The 9,669-nt window shown below is 39.8% G+C and overlaps 1 protein-coding gene across 1 annotated transcript in view; it reads right to left on the bottom strand.

The window, feature by feature from the left end:
- Positions 1-1,694: 1,694 nt before the first annotated feature.
- The window catches only part of LOC132130789 (neuronal vesicle trafficking-associated protein 2-like), a 29,722-nt gene continuing 21,747 nt past the window's right edge, over positions 1,695-9,669 (bottom strand). Inside the window, exons 4-5 of the mRNA XM_059542599.1 lie at positions 5,335-5,445; positions 1,695-2,824 (exon numbers count right to left, since the gene is read on the bottom strand). Coding sequence (XP_059398582.1) covers positions 2,633-2,824; positions 5,335-5,445 — 303 coding nt within the window. The 3' untranslated portion in view covers positions 1,695-2,632. The remainder of the gene's footprint in view (positions 2,825-5,334; positions 5,446-9,669) is intronic.

Here is a 9,669-nt window from a genome sequence, read left to right as displayed (position 1 = left end):
CGTTGTCCTAATCCGATCCCGATCTGACATCCGTGCTTTCCCGGGCAGCAGAGAGCATCGGGCTTGAGTGGAATCCTCCACCCTGTCCCGAGCGCTCGAGGCTGGATGATTGGTTCCTGGGGGCTGCTCATGCGGATCGCCAGCAACCCCCTCTGGTTCCTTTCTTCCCGGAAGTGCACCAGGAGGTAACCAGTTCATGGAAGGCACCTTTAACTGCCCGAAACCGTTCTGGTACTTCTGGTACTTGATGGCGGGGCAGCCAAGGGGTATGCTGGGATTCCCCCGGTGGAGCGTTCTATTGCTATGCAACTGTGTCCACAGAGCGCCTCCGCTTGGCCTGGTGGTCCCAAGCTGCCCTCCAAGGCCTGTAAGTTATCATCCACGCTTGTGGCTAAGGCTTACAGAGCTGCGGGCCAGGCTGCTTCTGCCCTGCATGCCATGGCCTCACTTCAGGTCTATCAGGCCAAGCTGCTCCGGCAGCTGCACAAGGGCAGTGCTGACCCAGGGGTTTTGCAGGAGGCGCGCACTGCTTCCAACCTCACTCTCCAGGCGACAAAGGTCACTGCGCGCTCCTTGGGTCAGGTGATGTCCACTTTGGTGGTCCAGGAGCGCCACCTATGGCTAAACCTGGCAGACATGAGGGAGTCTGATCCGGCTCAGCTCCTCAACTCCCCTGTCTCCCAGGATGGCCTCTTCGGCGACATGGTAGAGAGCCATCAGACACATCCTGCCCCGGCAGCCCACTGCTGCCTCCACCCCGCTGCCGGCGCAGCCGCCTCAGCCTGCTCGTCGCCGAGGGAACCCCCCTGCGGCCTCCTCCACTCCCGCTCGGCCACAGCAGCAGCCTTCACCCCGGCCGCAGTGAGGAGATGGCTGCAGAAGGGCAGCGCAACCCATCTTTGCCCCTAAGCCTGCCAAACGCCAGGCCAAGCGGCGTTTCTAAGACGGGCGACCCAGAGTTGGAGACGTCAGCTCGTCAGGAGATGGTAGCAGGACCACTCCTTCCCCCGGAGGAGAATCCTTTGTTCTCGTTTTCTTTTTGTTCCGCCACTGGCCCTGCGGACGGTGGTACCCAAACCTTCACTAAAAGAGCTGTTTCCTCTACCTCCGGGTCCCTAGAGGCCACAAACGACAGTTGCTATCACTCACACGGTTCGCTGGAAGACAGCCATGTGGCGTTTTGTAAGGGACCCCATTCATAACGTCGAACGTGACCGACTGAAAGGGAACGTCTTGGTTACGTATGTAACCCTCGTTCCCTGAAGGACGGAACGGAGACGTTACGTCCCCTTGCCACATTGCTGTTCCGCTGAACGGCCGGGTCACTGGCTCGTCTCCTCAGGGAAGACTTGAATGCGAGTTGCTCGCGTTGCTCCTTATATTCCCGCTCTGCGGGGCGGAGCTCGCGATGCAAATCCCGCAGACCAAGGTACTTTGTGTACCATTGGCTCATTTTGTACCACTCAAAGGTGATTGGGCTCTCGGGCGAGATCCCATTCGTAACGTCTCCATTCCCTCCTTCAGGGAACGAGGGTTACATACGTAACTAAGACGTTCTCTTATCCAAAACTAATTTCTCCTAAGGAAGACAATAAATACAACATTAAACCTTGATTTTATTATACACACACACAGTGCTAATCTACTATTCAACAAGAACCAAAAGATGCAATAAGAGCCAAACGATTCAACAATTGGACACCTTGTATATCTTTATTAGTTTGAACCTAAAGGATACACAATCAAAAATACTCAAGGCTTTGCTACATCTCAACAAACAACAGCACAAGATTTCAAAAATCAATTTTTTTTCTGACAACAAATATAAAAATGGAAAAAGAGCACACTTGTGACCAAACATAGCAGAAAATCAAGCTTTGGCAGAAATTCAGATGAGACATTTCACCAAATCATCTCAGGAGTCCAAGGTTTCGCCTCTGGTTAAATGCAAGCATAGACACTAGCTAAAGCAAGTCGCAAAGCTCTGAACAGCTCCATCCATTGAGAAACCGTGAGATTATTACATTGTGTCTGATGAACATACACATCATAGGTAATTGCTCTCATGAGTTATTTACATTGAGGTTCAAAGTAGGAACCATAACATTCTGTACAGTACAATTTGTTCTTTTGCCATTTTATTGATGGCCTATATCAATATTTTATTAACATGTTGTAATAGGTTGTACATAAGAATGATTCTAACAAGTAGGCTGTCTGTTTTCATAATCTAATGTGAGCACGTATGTATATTTTCTGCCATTTCAGAAATAAAAGCACAAAACTCCCTGTTTTATCATGCCTTTCAAAATTGCTGTTACCTACATAAGGGGCTTATGGGTATTCTGTATTCAAAATGGGTCATTAACACTCACAGACATTGTGGGAAAACTGCTCGACAAGATTTCAGAGTCATGCCTTTGTACAAACAATAGTTAAGTATTAAATACAACAAAATTAAATAATAATAAATACAAATAAATAAATTCATATAAGATTGAAACTGTGCAGTTAAAAATTAAACACAGGTCATAAAAGAAACAAATGAGCTGGTGGAAATACTGTGGAATTAGGGAATTGCATGATGCAGGTGAACATAATAACAACTCTTTAAAAAGCAGTGTGGGGAATCTCATTGGCTGTCTGTTTTGGGAGGCTTGACATCATGCTGGGAACTTCCAGCGGGAAGCCATGGAGAAACGGAGCGGGAGGTGGTCTGCTTGGCCATGCTGTAGTGGCTGATGACGGTGTAAAAGCGGCCACGGCTATTGGTGTCCTGGGCGGTGTAGTAGGCCTCCAGTGAGGCAGGGATGCAGCGCTTGTGCTGTAGGAAAAGTCGGGAATATGTAACATTAGAGCTATGAATGTTGACTCAAAATTTGATGTCAGCATATGATCAGTATTATTAATTCAGTTGTATTATTTCAATGCGTCAACGTGGCAAATGTGCATCACACACATCTATTATTCTTTATACATTAATGTAGTAATAATTTAAGCAGATATACAAATGATCTTTATATGTAATCTCATAATTACTTCAGATGTGTTTGAAATATGGTTAAAATGCACTATATTTATGGTAAACTAAAATATACTTAAGAGTTTTTTCTACTGAAACTGTACTGTAATTATACATCTGTAATGAGGAAGTTACAATTTAGTACATTTGAAAATATGAACTATAAAAGCAACATCGAGTAACCTACTACAGTTAAAACTATATTCAAGAACAATGATTATTGAAAAATTATTTTAAATTAACTTAAAAGTAAAAATTGTAATTTGACAATGCACACTTTTAAAAAGTTTTGACAAGTAAAGTCGAGTCACCTTTATTTATATAGCGCTTTAAACAAAATACATTGCGTCAAAGCAACTGAACAACATTCATTAGGAAAACAGTGTGCCAATAATGCAAAATGACAGTTGAATGACACGCTGTGTACCTATAGTCATGAAAGTGTACATTGTGGCCTTAAATTTGGAATTAGTCTGAAAACAAAGTAAGCATTTGTACTATTTGTAACATTTATATGAATTTATCATCAGTGTATGTATGCAGTATTTATCTATAAGTGACTGCTATTATTCATAACATATGAGAATTCAAGTTTGCCTTATTTTCAGACATTAATAGTTTAGTTAAATTAAGTAATCATTACAGAAGCTATTTAATTTAACTAATTGCTTAAACAGTTTTGAAATAATGAGTGGAATAATGAGTGTATAATTGGCTAACGGCTGTAAAAATATTTTCCAAAGATATTTGTTGCACAGGTGAAGTGTTTTATTTAGTGCTGACATGTTGTAGTTTAACCTGTTAACTGTCACTGGGCCCCTCGATTTACTTCACTATATTACAATTTAGGGATGGGCGTTTTCTGCAAATATCACATTTGAATATTTGAGCTCACAAAAAACGAATATTCGAATATTTGTTTTAAGTTTAATGAGACAGACGTTATTTTTCAGAAACATTTATTGTTTCCGTAATTTTGAACAAGCTTACACACAATAAGCTTGAACATTACACATCGTGTTTTGTAGCTGAAAACCTTTAACAATGCGTGCAAACAAACAAAAGTACAGATTAAAAGCAAAAAGAAAAAACAAAAAAAAGGTGACCAAAGAAAAAACGTAAAGCAGCCTGCAGCAATTAGGCTATTGTAGAACGTAGCCTACACTTAACTTTGAAACTTTGAAACTGTCAGCAAATCTTTTTTGCTTTTTTTCTATTGTTTTACATGTTCTTGTTAAGAAATACGGGCATGTAAACATGATCGGGGGAAAGTCGGCTCCTTAGTCTGTTAATAATAAGGCCGGCCGCGGAGAAAACGTGCTCTGACGGCACAGACGTTGGCGGGACTCACAAATAACGGTGTGCTAAGCGAATAAGTTTTGTGAATCGCTTCGTGTTTTCGTTTCACCACTGAATGGGATCCTCATCTGGTGGAATACATGGCTCCAGCAAGAACTGTTCCCACTCGTTTCGGCTGGACTCTCTGTAATCATCGCCGATGAGTGGGCATTGCATCCTCTTCATCGTTGGTGGCGGCGGCTGCATCCGCACCACTCGCATCAGGGAAAATGTTCTGATAATGTTCAAAAAAGTTTTTTTTTTCTTACTTCTCTCAAGTTTTCATCGAGAAACCTCAGATGTTTTTACCGTGGGTCTAGGGCAGACGCTAGAAGAGGAGTTTTCAGTGCATTCTCCAAGTTAGTGGTGTTTATTCATTGCTTGAGAGATGCTGTAACAATGTTCTTGAATTCGGTCACTTTCTGTGATTCTCCAAGGCATATTTGAAGTACTGTAAAAGACTGCAGTTCATAGGGGCCGTTCACATATCGCATCTTTTGCGTGCTCAAGTTCGTTTTTCCAATGTAGGCGCGCGGTATGCACGTTCATAATGGAAGCGACGTGGTGCGACCACTGATCTATATATCAGTGGGTGCGACGCGCCCGTTTTTTTCCAGGCGCGTCCGCACTGCATCGAGTTAAAAACATCTCAACTTTTCTGAATGCCGCAAGTGCACTGCGGGTCATGTGACAAGAACTAAACATTCAGCTTCATCCTTTCCCGTAACAATGTTGAAAGTTCAGCCAAGATGAAGGAACAGCTGATCATAGCTGTATATGGATTGCGGCACGCCTAGCGTTTTTCACGCGTTTTTAGGAACGATATGTGAACGGCCCCTTATTCATTCATTAATTATTTTTTGCTTGCATACATCTTCCAAATTAGGTTTTCAAACCTATGTTCAAAAATCTGAGTGACAGTTAACAGGTTAATAAATGAAGAACATGAAGAAATGTTGTGTTCATCTACTTACCTTATACACAAAGCCATCAGGGCAGGTGTGGTCATAGGTAAAGGCTTTGTACACTACCAGAAACACTATACAGGCCAGGAAGGCCAAGGCCAGTATGATGAGGATGCTCACCTGTATATGTATAAAAAAAGTAATAAAAAAAGACAAAGTTCATTACTGTGCCCTTCTAGCAAGTAGTCAAGATTACAGTTTTTCTCAGTCACTTTGGTGCATTTCTCAAATCAGAAATGAAATTCTCAAAACTACTTGTACAACCCCCAAATCATCTAGTAATTTATACACATCATAAAACCAGTTTCTCATTCTTTTAAACAAGTTTTGATTGCTTTTGTACATTCATGCAATTGATTACACACATTTATCTGCGGTTTCCTACATTATCAGTTGCTAATGTCATGTCGCTCAAAATTTATAATACAGTTTTCTGTGCAACAGTCTTACCGCTCAAAACATCTACTCTTTAGTTCATTGTATAAGTCATTAAATGCAAAATGGTTCATCTAGTTGTCATAAACTGCAAAGCAAACTTTTTATTTTTACACATTATTATTAGACTTTGTGTCAATTTGGCATGAATTGTGCAAGTGAATCTTGACTAATGAAGAGGATGTAGATCAACCAGTGATAAACCATTTCTCTGAAATAGCTCAAAGGTTCATCTCATGAATCTTCAGTTAGAAAGCTTATACTGTATAGACAGAGGACAACACAAGAGTTACAAATTCTAAAAATTGACTTATTTTCATCTTTGTGCCCATATTTCTTTTTCCTTTTCTATATCACAATGGCATTGTGAAGTTTTTTTTTTTTTTGGGGTCAGACCACAAGTAAAAGTGTAACTGGGAAGTCTCTTTCAATCAATATCCCACATACAGTAATGTGTAAATTTGTACTTTTGAAATGGATATATGGCATACATAAGCATATGGCATACTGTTCAATACAGTAGTTTACATCAGAACATCCCTCCAGAGTACACTGTTATATTGACAACATGACTAAGCAATTTGACTGTTTTATCCATAAACTATGACACAAGGACTTGTCATTCTGATGGCACTGACATGTTCATTGACACAGATATTTATTTTTGAGAGACAAACTGAGGAATTTGAGCAAGAGATTGGCTTTTGCAGGTAATCCATTGCGTTTTGCTATTTGTATGAGTTGTTTTGAGTTATGCACTTACTGTTTTGCAAATCTCAAGGATGATTCGAGAAATGTACCAAAGCGACTGAGAAAAACTTACACTTTCCTGTAGCTCAAAAATTAGAACATGTTAAGGTCATGAGTTCAATTCCCGAAAAGCAAGAAACCAATAAAATGTAAATGTTATCTTTAAATCCAATGTAAGTCGCTTTGTAAAAAAGCATCTGCCAAATACATAAATCTAAATCTAGGATCAAATGGTCAGTGACATAAGGAACTACAGCTGAATTTGCAAAAAGGTCATAATTGAAAAGACAGTCATGAGAATAGAACAATATTGAAAAAAAAAAAAAAAACATGGGAATCAGCCAATAAATAGATTACTCTGCATATAAATAAAACTACTCTAGTTCTAAAGGAACAAATGGAAAGCTAATGGAATTATAAATAACACATATATAACACATATACACTCATCTAAAGGATTAATAGGAACACCTGTTCAATTAATCCTTTAGATGAGTGTATATGTGTTATATATGTGTTTTGTCACATTATTCGATTTTCATGTTGTTAGCTTATCATCATGCTAATGTCAAACCCTATGGAAATCAACTGTACATGCACTTCACAGGGTGGCTATAAGAGCATTTCAGATCTGTTACTTCTGAGGATCTATTTCTTTTTAGGATATGGAAGCACACAGTTAAGCAGATCACTAGTTAAGAACAACATTACTAGAGATGACTGATGGAAACGAAAAGTGAGGTAAAATGTCATAATATCAACTGGATTAATTTTAGAATCATACAACTGTTATCTGTTTTTTTCTCTCTCCATTTATTAATTCTTTTATCACAGATTAAACAAGTGTACAGTCTGATGTCCTTGGTCAAAATTGGCCCAATTTGTACCATGTTGCTAAGCGGTGGGACAAGAGCCAAAATGGCTGGGTGCCTTTCACGCTCTGAGTAGCATCTAGATTTGAACCACTTTAGTGTTTTAAGCCACCCCCCGATGGGACATTTTCAAGGGTTTTTTTTTTTTTTTTTGCATGAAATTTGGTTATGGTTTCATGGGAAAAGTATTTAAATATAACTTTTTCATTTCACTCTGAGCACCTGCTGTTGTTTGCAGGATAAATAAAATAATAATTATTCATTAATAATTATTAATACTGGCATTAATGCTATTATTAATCTGTCTCCATTAAAATAGTCTGTCATAAAAAAAATAAAAATTCATCCCCATCCACAATAAAAGAATGCCCAAAATTTAGATCAAATTAGGTTCTTTTCATACTCCAATGTCAATGTTTTTGTGTCACACAAGACATACCACCAGCTGTTTTCCTGTTTGTCACCACCACAAAGTTTTTCTAGGTCCCCAGTGTTGCTTTTTTGTTTGGTCAGATTAATCTATGTTCAGAAAACCATAATCCCCAGGGTGGATTTATTCAATAGGCTCATTTTCTTTGGAGTGCTTGGAGTATTAATGCTTTATGCTGATTCTGCATGTATAGAGGCAATAGATGTTTATTATAAATAAAATCATAGCATCCAAAGATGTAGAGATGGGTGTACAGATGGAAAAAATATTACACCAATAGATAAAATAAACTAAAATACTAAAATACTTTTCAATTTTCCATCTTTGTCTCACTCCACTGAATGTCTAATGTGCTGTATACTGCATGCAAAATGTAGAAGTACTTTATCTGGCAAGCTCCAGTCTAGAGTAAGGATACACTAGATTTTTAAATAAGTCTGCCTAAAAACAAGATTCAGAACTGTATCAGGTTAATATTATATAATGGATTAAATAATTCCAGGTTTCACCAGAGTTTACCTAGTCAAATTAATTAAAAGACATTCTATGCTTTGTTTAAAGCACTTAGTATCCAGTGTTAGACATTCACAAGCAGAAGTCTATATTCCACTTTGTTTTCTATAAAAGTTATGACTGAGTAAAAGTCTGTACTTATTACTGCTGGATGGACAAAGATTCTGATAACAATGTCTACACTTATCTTTCATTATTCTTCAGTGTTTTCTGTACAATCATTCACAAGAACAAATGTGATATTATGTAAATACATTTCATCAGAAAAAAGCCATTAGTTAAATAATGTAATAAATTAATAAAATAATGTATAAAAATTATAATAAAAATTATGTACAAATGGGTCTTGACCTGAATAATCTAAAATGTTAGTCAAATGTATCTTAATATCCAGAAATATCTATAAGTAACAACAACAAGATGACACCATGACATTGGTATTTAACCAGTGATTTGAGTTTGACAATTAATAGCAGACAGAGAGTTTTAGGAAGACAATTTCCAAGAAGAAACATGCTTAAAAGCAATGGCGGGTGACCAGGCATGATGCCTACCGACGTGAATATCAAATGCGGAAATCCATGGCCAAGCGGGCCGCTTACTATGTGCGGCTATACAAAAAGTTGGACACCTCTGGAGGCACCAACAATATCTATCATCTCGCACAAGCACACAACCAAGCCACCCAAGATATCGGCCAGGTCATCCAAATCAGGGATGCCAACCATCAGGTCCTCTGCGATCCACTCCCCATCCTCCGTCATTGGAGCGCATACTTTAGGAATATCAGCAATGTCGAATTTCCGCACCCACCCATACCAAGTGTGGAACCATTGCCCAGCCCCATTGCTGGTGGCGAGAGCGATTGAGAAAATTAAGAACAGAACGATATTCCAGTCGAGGCGTGGAACTGCTTGCTGACTTGTTCAAAAGTGGCATCACGACGGTGCCGTTCCCAAAGGCTGGAGGACAAGCACCACAGTGCCCATCTGGAAAGCCAAGGGCGACGTCGCTGAGTGCACCAACTACCAGCCAATTCGCCTCCTCTGCCACGCAATGAAGATCTTTGAGTGTGTCATCGATCAGCGCCTGTGGGACATTATCACAATCTCGCCGAACCATTGTGGCTTCATCAATGGCTGTAGTATGGTGGACACCATCTATGCACCGCATCTTCTCATGAAGCGACATTGTGAAAAGGACAAGACTGTCCACCTTTCCTTCCTCGATCTGGAGAAGGCATTCGATCGTATCCCACACGACCTGATCTGGCACTCACTTCGGTCCCATGGAGTCCCCAAGGCCTACATCGATTGGGTGATTCGATAGCTCCATCTGCGTCCA

Source organism: Carassius carassius, chromosome 47 (genome assembly GCF_963082965.1).
Source record: "Carassius carassius chromosome 47, fCarCar2.1, whole genome shotgun sequence".
Taxonomy (NCBI): domain Eukaryota; kingdom Metazoa; phylum Chordata; class Actinopteri; order Cypriniformes; family Cyprinidae; genus Carassius; species Carassius carassius.
The sequence above is the reverse complement of the archived record's forward strand: the minus strand, read 5'-3'. Positions and strand labels throughout refer to the sequence as shown.